This window comes from Atractosteus spatula, chromosome 26 (assembly GCF_055471065.1).
Source record: "Atractosteus spatula isolate fAtrSpa1 chromosome 26, fAtrSpa1.hap1, whole genome shotgun sequence".
NCBI lineage: Eukaryota > Metazoa > Chordata > Actinopteri > Semionotiformes > Lepisosteidae > Atractosteus > Atractosteus spatula.
In genome coordinates, this window is record NC_142731.1 from 10547882 (window position 1) to 10562085 (window position 14204).

General features: G+C 56.0%; 1 protein-coding gene across 1 annotated transcript in view; it reads left to right on the forward strand.

The window, feature by feature from the left end:
* The window catches only part of LOC148814855 (junction plakoglobin a-like), a 30434-nt gene that overhangs the window by 10553 nt on the left and 5677 nt on the right, over nucleotides 1–14204 (forward strand). Inside the window, exons 2-9 of the mRNA XM_088906282.1 lie at nucleotides 9302–9354; nucleotides 9563–9727; nucleotides 10211–10461; nucleotides 11064–11302; nucleotides 12617–12818; nucleotides 13071–13215; nucleotides 13390–13493; nucleotides 13593–13931. Coding sequence (XP_088762408.1) covers nucleotides 9342–9354; nucleotides 9563–9727; nucleotides 10211–10461; nucleotides 11064–11302; nucleotides 12617–12818; nucleotides 13071–13215; nucleotides 13390–13493; nucleotides 13593–13931 — 1458 coding nt within the window. The 5' untranslated portion in view covers nucleotides 9302–9341. The remainder of the gene's footprint in view (nucleotides 1–9301; nucleotides 9355–9562; nucleotides 9728–10210; nucleotides 10462–11063; nucleotides 11303–12616; nucleotides 12819–13070; nucleotides 13216–13389; nucleotides 13494–13592; nucleotides 13932–14204) is intronic.

The following is a 14204-nucleotide window of genomic DNA, read 5'->3' on the forward strand; positions in this document are numbered from 1 at the left end:
GGTGACCTGGGTGGTTCTTCTTGGGTATAAAACAGACAATAGGCCATTGATGCACCCAAAATAAATGAAAGGTTCTTTTTTGCCTGTTTGTTTTTCTTGGCTCAAATGTCTTCATGTTTTCCTTTTATATAATCTCTCCACTTTCTGATAATATATGCGCGGGTCGGGTCAGGTGAGCTCAGGATGGCCTGCCTGCTCGTGAACGATGAGTGAGGAAGCCGAATATCGGACTGGTCGTGCTGCACGTCCGCCCTCTGCCCTGCGCGGGATGGCTTCTCTGTCTCCGTCCCGCCTGCGCCTGCAGTGCTTTATTTGAAGTCCCACAGTCCCACCCCCACGCCCTCGCTCAGCCTTTGAGATTGGAGTGATATTCACTGTTTCAGCACTGTAGGTGTATTTAACCGCTAATTAGGTTAATAATAGTCTTAATAAACTAATGCACACTTAAACTTCCACAGTTTTAATGCTACGGCAGCTCTCAAGCTGGGCCTTCTTGGTAATGTGCAATGTAAAAGCTTGTAAACCCAAAACAAATGTGAATCTTTCAATTAGCACGTTTTAAGTTACCATGAATGAAGAGAGACCGTGGCTAACTGGCTGCTTCTGCTGTGTGATTGAGCACTCCAGCGCACACAGGCCTGCTGGGGTGAGGAAGCTTCTTCCTGGATGTGTTTCCAGATGAAAAGCATGTTCCCTGCTCTTAATCAACACGGATATGAAAGATAATGGTCCCTTTTCATCCCAGACGCCTTCGAATCAGACCAGTTAGAACAGTTCCTCGGCTGCCTGTATTTGTGGCTTCAAGTGCGTGTGGAGCTGAAAGGCGGCTGATAGCATCTCCTCTCCATCGTTCCCAGAAGCGCAGGAGCCGTGGCTGCAGGGCAGAGCCGCGTCACACCGGCGGTGCTTTCTTCTCGTGCTAATAGTGCTTCCATTAGTGCTGCGCTGAGGGGGAGTTGGAGTGGGGCACTGTGATCTGCAGTTCCTTTGCAGTCTCTCAGAGATGCTGGGATTTCATCAGGCCACAGTGAGAAAGTGGAAGGGAGCTGCTCCCAGACTGTGTCGGTGTTCTTATCTGCCCTCTCCAGTGCATCAGAATCACAGGTGCTTGAGAGATTCTGCGCTCCCTGCAGTACAGGACACACCCAGCACTGTCCCCGCTGGCCACCATGGGACTGGGCTGTGTTGGGTTAGTGTGCCTGCAGCTTCTGTGTACGGCCACCGGGAGCAGGAGGTGGTCGCAGGCGAACTGGAAGTGGTGATCTGGCTCTGTGCAGTACAGGCGACCTGCTGCCATTGAGTGGGGTCGTCGTTTTAATGGAGGACAGCAGCTCCCCATCCCACCAGCTGTACTGCGATCACGTCCATTCGATTTGTCCAGGTTTCCATCTCGGTCTCCTGTCTTTGTGCATTGCGATGGGCTGCAGTGAAGCTGTCGGGGGACTGTGGTGGGCAGCAGTGCCTCTCCACTCTCCCTGCCTGGCAAATCTGCAGGAGAACCTCCTTCCCAGAGGCAGCTGCTCCTCCCAGGCTCCCTGTGGACTGACCGGGCTTGTTCCTGGCCCTGCGAAACACCGCATCACAGTTCAAACTCCCCAGTATTCTTCACAGCTAAAGTTCCCCTTGAAGGTGTCACATCTACGCCATTTCTATGGCATTGATAGACTTCAGATGAACTTTCTGTCCATCTCTCCCTTCTCCGTGTGCGACAGGACTGGGCGGAACCGAGCGATTTGAGGTTTCCCAGATTCTGCCGCCCTCGGAGCACACGCGTTCCGGGGTGCGTGGCGCGGAGGAGGAGGTGCGGTCAGGAGGACCTGGAGACCAATTTCAGAACAGTCATTCTGGCACGCGGTGGATAACGAGCGTGGAGGAGCCGTAATGAGAGTCCTGCCCCTCGCTCGAATGAAAAGTACAGCGAATGCAAATTGCAGATGAGGAATATGCGATGCAAATAGCCAGCGTGTCAGCACAGGCACAGGAAGAGGGCTGATCGCTGTGCGCAGGAGCTATTACTGCGTTTTCCTTTCAGCGGTGTTAATGGATGGGGTTAGAAGAGAGGAGATGGCTCAGATAAAAGCCTGCGCTTTCCTGTTTTCGGGAGGGTTGTTGCTTCTGAAGTTCTGTGGGATCCAGCCTGCAGAGCCGGAGGAGCCGATGCCGCCACACATGGCCATCGGCAGTGACCGGAGAGGATGTCCGGTATCTTAGGATCAAGCATTAATAGAGCTGTGGGTTGGAAATTAGTGTTTCATTTTAATGAGCAGTATGTTGGAAAGAAACAGAATATGAGCAATTTTTTATTGGAATATCTCTTTCCTTTAGCAGTTGAGCTTGTCTGATCGCAGCTGTGCTGGATGATGACTCACTGTCAGGCCACATTTAGACCATCTGAGCAGCCTGCAGAGGTCAGATATATGTGACATAATACCGAGCACAAAGTGGAGCTGACAAACACTGCAGTGCCGGGCTGGGTCTGATTCAAAACTGCATGCAAAGGGCTGACAATTCTGAGGGCTTTGTAGGAAGACCATGTGCTTCCGCCAGTGTTGTGGTGAGTTGCCGTTGTGGGACGGGCTGTATGAGGTGTCTCTCCTCGGCCTCCTCACCTCTGAGCTGGTTGCTGCTGTCCTGTCCCCTCTCGCTCCACGCCGAGTGTGTGGAGAAGCAGCTCTCTGAGATCATGCTGCCAGCGGCCTGTTGAGCACTCAAAACTCTCCGCCTGCTTTCTTTTCTTAGCTCTCACAAAGAGTGGCGCGTTTCCCCTTCCAAGAAAATCTGCTTCTGCAGGTGTGGCAGTGCTGCGCTGGTGTTCAGGGGTATCGGCGTCGCTGAGCCCTAGAGACGCTTGTGATGAACCTGCAGATTCCAGCCGGCCCTGTGGAATGTCTCACCGACCTGGAGAGTCTCGCCCACTCCCCTACAGGCCAGGGTGCTGCCCTGCTCTGCTCTGGGCTCGGGTGCATATTTTGAGGTGACCTGCGAAGTCTGGCAGTGAGATGTATGCGGGTGTTTTTTTCGAAGGAAGCGCTCAGCTCTTTGATTAGTTCTGGTGTCTGTTAGACTAGCGAGTCTCCCGCAGGCCTGATGTGTGTTGTTTGTCAGCAGCTGCAAATTCCAGCTGTTCTCTGTGCAGAATGAGTCTGGCTTTTCATAGTTCCCCGCCAAACGTGCTGGGCTGAGGAGTCTCTGTGACTATCCCTCTGCTTGCCTGCGCTCTTGGTGCCTGCACAGTGTTCAGTCCTCAGGGACTGAGGAGGGGAGACTGGGGTTTGGCGTTGTGGATGATGCCCATATAAAGGTCCCGTGTGGCTCCGAGTCAGAGCTGGCCTCAGTGTGGGAATGGCCAAGGGCTTATCACTGCATTCTACTTCAGCCTCCCGTTCCCAGTAGCACACACCCACCATTATCAGCACTGGAGAGTCTCCCTGAGGTGCCCTCAGCAAGAGGCAGCTAACAGGGCAATGATTAACCCAGTAAAGGCCAGTGTGAGCTGCTCCTGCTCTGACAGGATCAAAGTGCACTTTCTTATCCACCTAACAAACAGCACAGGACAGCTTCTTAAACAATCGTGCTGTTTATAGCAGAAATATTGGAACTTGGCCGGCAATGTGGTTTCGGATCAGATCACTTTATTGGCCATATACAGTTTCTTGTATTAGGAATTTGTCTTTTTGCAGACCCCAACTTGCTCTCCATGAGACACACAGACAGGCAGAGAAGCTTGGGGTCAGAGCGCAGGGTCAGCCATCTATACAGCGCCCCTGGAGCAGCTGGGGTTAATGGCCTTGCTCAGGGGCCCAACGGAGTAGGATTCCTCTACCGGCCACGGGATTTGAACCGGCAACCTTCCAGCCACGGGCTCAGATCCTGAGCCACAGAGCCACCGCTCCGCCCCATTTATTCATATATAGTTTCTTAGGTGTGTTAGTCTTGTTAAACTGCATGTTTTGTTGACTGCTCATCAAAGTTTCTTTGTACAAAATGCCGGTTGAGGTTTTCCAGTAAATAACACTGGGGGCCCATGGAGCTGCATGCTGGCAGCTGTGTATAGCAGCAGTGTCAGACTGTGGTGTTTGTGCAGTTTTCATTTCTTCCAAACAGAGAATGAAGCTCTTCATTGGTTAAGACTCGTGTCATTTGTAAGCAGATCATTAACTGCAGTATTCCGAGAGAACATTGTGGGGTCTCTCCATGCTGCTGGGGCAGTGAGAGTGGTTAAGGGGAGTGTGGTGGTCAGTGACAGGTGTGGTCAGTGGCAGTTCTGGTGATGCAGTGGGTGTGGCCAGTGACAGGTCTGGTGATGCAGTGGGTGTGGTCAGTGGCAGTTCTGGTGATGCAGTGGGTGTGGCCAGTGGCAGGTCTGGTGTGGTCAGTGGCAGATGTGGTGATGCAGTGGGTGTGGCCAGTGGCAGGTCTGGTGTGGTCAGTGGCAGATGTGGTGATGCAGTGGGTGTGGCCAGTGGCAGGTCTGGTGTGGTCAGTGGCAGTTCTGGTGATGCAGTGGGTGTTGCCAGTGGCAGGTCTGGTGTGGTCAGTGACAGGTGTGGTCAGTGGCAGGTCTGGTGATGCAGTGGGTGTGGTCAGTGGCAGGTGTGGTGATGCAGTGGGTGTGGCCAGTGGCAGGTCTGGTGTGGTCAGTGACAGGTATGGTCAGTGACAGGTGTGGTGATGCAGTGGGTGTGGTCAGTGACAGGTCTGGTGATGCAGTGGGTGTGGCCAGTGGCAGGTCTGGTGTGGTCAGTGACAGGTGTGGCCAGTGGCAGGTCAGTGACCTGGCAAATCCTCCCTGCAGCCAGAGGTAAGAGATTATCTGTGGAATCAGATGACAGCTTAAGGTGGTTTAGTGGTTTAAATTTCGGATTTGAAGTTGGGCAGAGATTTCTGCAATCGAAACCTGGAAACAAGAGCCACGCAGGAGGCCTCACTTCAGCCAGCCGATGAAAGAGCTCTCGAGACCGGGGCAGGAGCAGTGAAGTGTGGGTGATTGGCAGAAACTGCAGCAGGCTGGAGTGCCGGAAGCCGTGGAAGAACTGGTGCCGTTACTGTTGCTCAGCCACTGAGACGAAGTCACTCTGCTCCACGCTCTCCTTCAGCGTCACGATGGCGATGGGCTCAGGCCATGCAGCAGTGTCCTTCATGTCCTCTCTTGTCGGTTCGGTGGGCCTTTGGTGGCATTTTTAGCTCGTGCAGAAGGGTGGTTTGCTGTGCTGGTGGGCTTCTTCTCCAGCCCTGGGCAAGCACAGGCGCAGGACTGCCCTGTCGGGCAAGGGTGTCAGGTTTTTCACTTGGATTTTAAAAGTCTTGCAGCTCAGCAAAGTAAAAGTGAAACGCCAAGCAGAGAGAGAATTTCACAGGGCGGCAGGCTTCTCTCTGCGTCTCGGTCTCTCCCCCATGCCTGGGCCTGGCAGCCGGGCGCTGTGAGCCCCCTGCTGGCCTGCTCTGTCACTGCAGGTCCTGTGTGTGCAGCTCCACTCCCAGAGCTCTGAGAGAGTGCAGATCATATACTGTGTATCTGTGCAGCCTGAGCTCTTCTCTGCCTGGTAGAGACCATAACGAGGTCATGAGCAGTAATCAGCAAAATGAGCCTTTCCCTCCTCCATCACTGAGATAACGCAGTCCTCCCTCTGGAGACAGCTGCTGCAGCCCTGAGTCACTCACCCAGCCCACGGGGTGACTCAGGAGCCCGGACTCTCGCCGCAGCTGTGGGAGATGGGTTTAGGGGAGCCCGGACTTGTTTGTACACGCTGGCGAAGCAGTTTCACGCCGCCTGGCTGGCTGCGGGATGTGTCGATGCCGTCATGCAGGAGGGGCGATGGGTGGGACAGGAGCTCTAGGCCTCAGGCGTCTGAGTGTGCAGGTTCCTGTGAAAGAAGATTGCTCAGAGCCGCTCCCTACTCCCACCTGCGGTCCTGTCCGACTGATGATGATTCGCAGATAAGCCTCTTAGTTTGCTTCTGCAAAGTTTGATCTTTTGGGGCGTAATCTGTTGGTAATGGCATATAGTTTCGTGTTATAAATTGCCAGGGGCTGTTTTCCATGTGCTCTGGAGTCTGGTCAGCTGACAGAGCCTGACAGCATCATGGTGGTGGTGGTGATGATGATGATGGTTTCTGGGGTGGGTTTCCTCATGACTAAGCTCACCCGCAGGAGGGGGGTCATCAGCAGCCTGCTGGTGGCAGCAGCTGGAACTGAACCCTTTCAGCTCCATGACTTCCTGCTTTGTGGAGTCAGTCTGGTGGGATGGTGAGGAAGAAGAGGGGTGCAGGGGGGTTCAGTTCAGGCCAGGGCGACGGTGAGGAAGAAGAGGGGTGCAGGGGGGTTCAGTTCAGGCCAGGGCGACGGTGAGGAAGAAGAGGGGTGCAGGGGGGTTCAGTTCAGGCCAGGGCGACGGTGAGGAAGAAGAGGGGTGCAGGGGGGTTCAGTTCAGGCCAGGGCGATGGTGAGGAAGAAGAGGGGTGCAGGGGGGTTCAGTTCAGGCCAGGGCGACGGTGAGGAAGAAGAGGGGTGCAGGGGGGTTCAGTTCAGGCCAGGGCGACGGTGAGGAAGAAGAGGGGGTGCAGGGGGTTCAGGCCAGGGTGATGGTGAGGAAGAAGAGGGGTGCAGGGGGGTTCAGTTCAGGCCAGGGTGATGGTGAGGAAGAAGAGGGATGCAGGGGGTTCAGGCGGGGGGGACGGTGAGGAAGAAGAGGGGTGCAGGGGGTTCAGGCCAGGGGGATGGTGAGGAAGAAGAGGGGTGCAGGGGGGTTTTGGATTCTGCTCAGGGGAAGCTGTGGCTCTGGGGAACCCAGACCAGGGGGGGCTGGCAGGGCCGGTGTACCTCAGTGGTCTTCAAGACCCCTGGCTTCATCTGCTCACCAGCCCTCTTTTCGCAAGGCTGTGCTTCAGAGACGAGGCTCAAGTATTAATTCCTTAGCCTGTTTTTCTCAGGTCACACATTTTTAAACTACTGCTTTCAGTAGAAGAGGGAAAACAAAGCTGCACACTCTACAACGAGCTTTGTTCCACAGCCAGCCTGTTCCGGAGGAGCCAACCACAGGGGGGTTTGTTTGGAGGTCACGCTCTCGGCAGCTCTCCTGCATCGGGGAAACGCTGCGCCTCCCAGCAAGAATCATCGAACTGTTTTCCCAGACGGTCGGAGGATTCTTCAGAGCTCTGATTGTTTCTCTCCGTCCCAGCGACGAGCTGGGGGGGGCGCCCTGTGCCGCCGCCGCCGTGCAGAGAGGAAGCACACCCGCGGGTGTGAGCTTTCACACGAGCGCTGGCAGCTGGCAAACGCCGATGAGGTTCAGACTGCCGCGCTGGCGGAGTTGAAGGTTTTTCCCTGTGCGGGACGGACTGGAAAATGGGACACGGAGCAAACTGGCATGTTGCTGCTGTCCTGTCCTGGTGCTCTGTCCTCTCTCTCCTCTCCTGGGCTTCCTGTTGGGTTGGATTGTCCACTTTCCCAGAACTGGGACTCCCGGGAGATCGGGTGTCTGCAGCTGCCTCGAGACCCCCCGACAAAGATGCCTACGCCTGCCTCAGCTCCCAGACCGGCCAACAATGCCGCCTGGGTGCCAGCTGTTATCATGCCCTTCAAGATCTCTTCTGGCACACACATGAGCAGGAAATCTTGCCTGCAGGTGGCACTGGGCTTGCGCAGGGCAAGGTCATAAAGCCAAAACACATTTTGTAAGCTCATCTCTGCAGCAAACTCCATTCTGATTATTGTAAATTCAGATGGCGCCAGATGCCCAGCAACATGGAGAAGAATGTTCCCTCGTCGGCGACTGGAAAGACCAGTATACTGATTGCTCGGGGGTGGTTTGAAGTCTGTGCTTTGTAATGCAAAGTAGTCTGAGCTCAGCTGCACAGGAAACCCTGATGAGCCACTCATGGGATAGTGAGGCAAGCGGAGCAGAGATACCTTATACCCTCTATAAACATGTGGTATTCGACAGCTCAAGCTGCACATATTCTTTTCCATAAACAGTACAGCACAGCAAAACATTTACATATGACAACAGTAATTAGCAGGAGCTGTAGAATCATTGGAAATCCCCTCGTTCCAGGTTAAGGGAGCTCTAGTGTCACAGCGCCGTGCTGCGCTCTGGCACACGTCTCTCGCACGCTGCACTGCTGCCTCCTCTCCCGGCGCTTGCGTGGTGACCAGCTCGCCTGCAGTGCTGGAGAACGGGCTCGACCCTGGCGACTTCCTCTTCCTCCCCTCCAGAGCTCGTGAGAGGAAGAGCTTCTGAGGTGCTCTGCAGCGGCTGCGCTGCCTTGTGCTCGTCTGTGAGAAGGCCGTACTTTGGGGGTGACTGCTGCCATGACTGTGGGGGGGGGTTACTGTGGGTCATATTTTGAAGACGTTCCTGGCTGGAGTGAAAGCGAATCTGGAAATATTCTGGGAATAAAGGAATGATCAGTCTCCATGACAAATAGCTGCAGCTGAGTGGCAGAGCTGGCACACATGTAATGGGCTCTGCTCACGCTGAACCTCTTCATTCGCATCCCGGTTCAAAGGTCGCGCATCGGGCTGTACTTGGGCAGTCAGGATAGGGGGCGCTGGGGGGAGGCAGTCCTGTTCTGCTCCCATCATGCAGCTGCCGCAGAGAGCCGGTGTCAGGGTTCTCCAGGGAAGAGCAGGCAGGAAGGTGCGGGGCTGCGATCGGCACTTCAGCTCTTTCCCACTGGGCTATTCGGAGCGCGCAGATGCTGCCTGCTCCTGCAGAGAGGGCGACAGAGGGCACCCTCAGGCCCCTGTGTTCCGATCGCCTCAGTAAGGCTTCGTGAGTAACGACTTGGCCTTTTCTTTTAAAGTTTGATGGAAGCTTAGGTGAGCCCGGGTCTTCAGCTGTGAAGTTTGCAGGGTGTTTGCTTTTTCAATACTCAATCTGCAGCTTCACTTATGCCCTCCAGTGAATCTTGGAGTTAAAGTGTGCGTTCACATTCCTCTCTCCCCTGTGCGCCCGGGCGTGGAGGAGGAAGAGGGGGCTGGTGGGTGGGTGGGTGGGGGGGGTATTTGCTGACCCCCAGTGCCCAGCACAGCGCATGCAGGGATCGAGTTGCACCCTCCTAGGCTATGGGACAGGAGGAGCCTCCTCAGCCCAGCCCACAGCCATGGGCTCCGAACTGTCAGAGAGATTTACTGCCATTCCAGTCCCAGGGTCTCTGGGCTCGCCCCCTGCACAAACTGCACTGTAGCGGCTCAGAGCCTGTGGCCATTTCCTCAGGCTGCTCTCTGCAAACACACAGGGTCAGGACACGTTGCCCACGAGGCTCGCTCTCGGCTCTGACAGGGTGCTTTTGTCTTGCAGGTTCTTCTGAGGGGCTGGACGCTGACACCTGGAGGCTGCGATGGCCATGCAAGGTGAGGCCGTGACCACGATTGGTCCACGTTTGGAGACGAGTGCTTTAAGCCCTCTGCCCTGCAGGGAGCAGGAGAGTCTATATAAGCTTTGTTATAAATTAGAGAGTTAAGCCTTTGATCTGTGTCTTGTCTGTCAGTAAGCTTTTCATCCTGAAATCCAGAAAATGAGCCTGTTCTCCTCCTCTCCTCTCCCGCACTCCGGGCGCAGTGACCGAGTCGACGGAGAAGGTGCACCAGTGGCAGATTGACTCTGGGATCCACAGTGGCACCTCCACCACGGCCCACTCCATGCGCGGATTCCAAGACGAAGACGCGTTCGAGACGAAGGGCTACACCATCACCACGACCACCTACACCACAGAGAGCCCTGCAGGTACAGCGCAGGACCCCACCGCGCTCTGCGTCACCCCAAGATCCCACAGTGCTCTTGTATTTGGTGTCAACCCAAGGTCACATAGAGTGCTTATCCTCAGTGTCACCCCAAGATCTCATAGTGTTCTTACACTTAATGTCACCCCAAGATCTTGCTGCGCTCTTGTATTTGGTGTCACCCCAAGATCCCACAGCACTATTACACTCCGTCACCCCAAAATCTTGCAGCACTCTTGTGTTTGGTGTCATCCCAGGATCCCCCAGTGCTCTTACGCTCAGTATCACCCCAAAAACCCAAAAGCGCTCTTGTGCCTGGTGTCTCCCCAACTCTGCATGTCTCGGTGGTGCACCGTTCATCTTTGAGCTAAGACTCCCACTTCTGGGCGGAGGGCTGTGGTTCACTGGGAGTCTAGTCCACCCCTAAGGTGGCAGGAATGCATGATCATGTGTTTGTGTGTGCTCACACCCCCCATCGCCCACACAGATGTGGAGTCCCAGCTCGCCCTGACGCGGGCGCAGCGGGTGCGAGCGGCCATGTACCCGGAGACCGTGGTGGGGGAGACCATCCTGTCCACGCAGATCGACTCCAGCCAGCAGACCAACGTGCAGAAGCTGGCCGAGCCCTCGCAGCTGCTGAAGACGGCCATCATCCACCTCATCAACTACCAGGATGACGCTGAGCTGGCCACCCGCGCCGTGCCGGAGCTCACCAAGCTGCTGAACGACGACGACCAGGTGCCACACGTGCTCCTGCACCTGCGCACATGCTCGTCTGCTGTACACGCGTGCACGGGTGTGCTCACGCTCGTGCGCTCACCTGTACCCACATGTGCACACCTTCACATGCTCACACGCCTGCAATCATGTGCACATGCACGTGTTCAGTAGGGTAGGTTGAGAGTTTCCTAAAACCAGTTTATGCACCAGCGACGGTGGCCCCATTCCAGTCCACGAACCAGAACCGTGGGTCCCTTGCTTTGTTTTGTTTGTGCTCATCAGTCAGTTACTTGTTTTAAAACATAACAAAAACCTTTCTTCATACTTTGGCTATTAAGTTAATTTGATACAGTTTTGCCTCTTAGTAGCCGCATGTGTTCAGACCTCAGAAAGTACCAGCCAGGAAAGCTGAGGTCCTGACTGCTCCCTGATTGAAGAGCTCCTCGCACTGTTAGCAAGGAAAGGGGCAGTCAGTTCCCGGCTGGTACAGTCTGGCCCCCCAGAGGATCCCCTGTAATTTAGCTGGTACTGCAGTTCTCCACTGTATCTGGTTGGCTGGGCAGTGGGGGTGCCAGTGGGGGAGACCGAGTGTGACCCCGCCGTGCCCGCTGTGCCCCCAGGTGGTGGTGAACAAGGCGGCGATGATCGTGAACCAGCTGACGCGGAAGGACGCGTCGCGCCGCGTGCTGATGCAGTCCCCACAGATGGTGGCGGCGGTGGTGCGGACCATGCAGAACACCAGCGACATGGAGACGGCACGCTGCACTGCCAGCATCCTGCACAACCTGTCGCACCAGCGCGAGGGGCTGCTGGCCATCTTCAAGTCTGGGGGCATCCCTGCCCTGGTGCGCATGCTCAGGTACGCCAGCCGCTGGCCAGCAGGGGGTGCTGCAGCCCTGCATACAGGCATGCAGCAGGGGGGCCAAGACACCTTCGACAGGTCTCCTGCAGGACAACCCTGACCCATCGGGCGGCGGAGAGGTTTCCAGGCATGAATAACAGATAATTGAGACTCCTGAGTCATTAAAAATAATAATTCCTTACACTTGTATAGCTCTTCTCTGGACACTCCACTCAAAGCGCTTTACAGATAACCAGCAGCCATGCAGCTCTGTCACCCTGCAGCTCATAGCTGGCAGCCCACTGGAGCTCAGCAGTGGGAGCCTGGCCAGTACCTGGATGGGAGACTCCTGAGAAAGCTGAGGCTGCTGATGGAAGAGGTGTTAGAGGGGCCAGTAGAGGGTGCTCACACTGTGGTCTGTGTGGGTCCTAATGCCCCAGTATAGTGATGGGGACACTGGACTGTAAAAAGGTGCTGTCCTATGGATGAGTCTTAAAACCGAGTTCCTGACTCTCTGTGGTCATTAAAAATCCCAGGGCGTTTTTCACAAAGAGTAGGGGTGTTACCCTGGTGTCCTGGCCAAATTGCCCCCTGGTCTTTACCAATCATGGCGTCCTAATGATCCTTTTCTCTGAACTGGCTTCATCACTCTGTTCTCCTCCCCACTGAGAGCTGGTGTGTGGGGAGCAGACTGGAACATCATCCAGGTGGGGCTGCACACTGGTGGGGGTGGGGAAAAAAGTGCTTTGAGTGGAGTGTTCAGAAAAGCGCTATACAAATGTGAGGAATTATTATTATTGTGATTATGATGATGATTGATTGATAATTAACGGGGACTCTCCTCCATGTCCACCAATGTGTAGCCCCAGATGGATGATGTGTGTGCCAGTCCACTGCATTCTTTCTCCACTAAACAGATATGAAGTAAGAAGGGTCTCCAGGCTGGACACTACTGTATGAAATGACGTGCGAGCCAGCTGGCTGTTTCATACTTGTTCTGGACATGCGGAAATTAATGCACATATGAGGGAATACACAAGCTGAGGGGCCCGTAATCTCATGGTAGTGGGTTCGTGTCCCATGTCGGGTGCAAGGTTCTCTAATAACCCATACTGGGCAGCAGCAGTATTGGCGGTATCTGGGTGGAAGAAAGGCCTGGCAATCTTCCTCCCTATCCTGGCATGAGAACCCTACGGATAGTGGCGGTGGAGCTGTCCATAGGGTCGCCATGAGTCGATACCGACTCAGCAGCACTCCACCACCACAAGAGCACTCAGTGCCAGGTGGCTCCCCTGCGGTCCCTCTGACGGTCTCTCCCCCCCCCCCCCCCAGCTCCCCCATGGAGTCGGTGCTCTTCTACGCCATCACCACTCTGCACAACCTGCTGCTGCACCAGGAGGGCGCCAAGATGGCCGTGCGGCTGGCGGACGGTCTGCAGCGCATGGTCCCCCTGCTGAAGAAGAGCAACCCCAAGTTCCTGGCCATCACCACCGACTGCCTGCAGCTGCTGTCCTACGGCAACCAGGAGAGCAAGGTGTGTGTGAGCCAGAGGTCAGAGAGGCGCGAGCTTCTGTGGTCCAGCTTCCTGTGGGGTGGGATTCCCAGACCAACGCACTCGATCTGCTCGCACCCCGTCTTCATGTTGGTACTCTTCTAGCTCTGTGGGGTGCACACAGTGTTGTGCTAGTCAGTGTGCCTTTGTACGTGTCCCCCAGGTTGTGCCCAAGTGTGCGTGCCAGCCTGTGCCCATGAGCTGACAGCCGTGCTGTCTCTCTGTTTTCCCCAGTTGATCATCTTGGCCAACGGTGGCCCTGAAGGGCTAGTGCAAATCATGCGCAACTACAACTACGAGAAGCTGCTGTGGACAACCAGCCGTGTGCTGAAGGTGCTGTCTGTGTGTCCCAGCAACAAGCCGGCCATCGTGGAGGCAGGTGAGTCACACACGCCTGGCACACGCCTCTGTCCTCCCGCAGGCAGCTGTCTGCATGCCTGGCACACGCCTGTTGCACGGCTCTGTCCTCCCGCCGGCGGCCGTCCGCACGCCTGGCACACACCTGTCGCACGGCTCTGTCCTCCCTCCCTAATGTTGTTCCCTTGTCCCTCAGGTGGGATGCAGGCCCTGGGGAAGCACCTGACTGGCTCCAGCCAGCGGCTCATGCAGAACTGCCTGTGGACTCTGAGGAACCTGTCCGATGCTGCCACCAAGCAGGTAAGCAGGAGAGGAACCGGGCCAGAGTCCAGCCCGGCCCAGGCACGCGCGCTGCTCCGGTAACACATTGCTCACTTGTCCGTGTCCTCTCATCTGCAGGACGGGCTGGATGGGCTTCTGCAGGTCCTGGTGTCCCAGCTGGGCTCGGACGACGTCAACGTCCTGACCTGCGCCACGGGCATCCTGTCCAACCTCACCTGCAACAACAGCCGCAACAAGACGCTGGTGACGCAGAGCAACGGGGTGGAGTCACTGATCCATGCCATCCTGCGCGCCGGCGAGAAGGAGGACATCACCGAGCCCGCCGTCTGCGCCCTGCGCCACCTGACCAGCCGCCACCCCGACGCCGAGGTGGCGCAGAATGCCGTGCGCATGCACTACGGCATCCCTGCCATCGTCAAGCTACTGAACCAGCCGTACTACTGGCCCGTCATCAAGGTGAGAGGGAAACACCGCGGTCCCGGCTCTTCATCCGCTGCCAGGGCCACTCGGGCTGGCAGAGGCCACAGGGTGATGGCAGGAGGGTGTGTGTGTGTGGCAGGGAAGCAGAAGGACAAAGGTCATGGATGAGGATGCGCACTGCAGTGGGATAGAAGCTGTTCTTGAGTCTGGTGGTTCTTGCTTTAACAGTGTAGTACCGCTGGCCAGAACGCAGGGGGGTGAACAGTCTGTGGCCGGAATGGCTAACATGATTCCCAGGGAGTGGTGGTG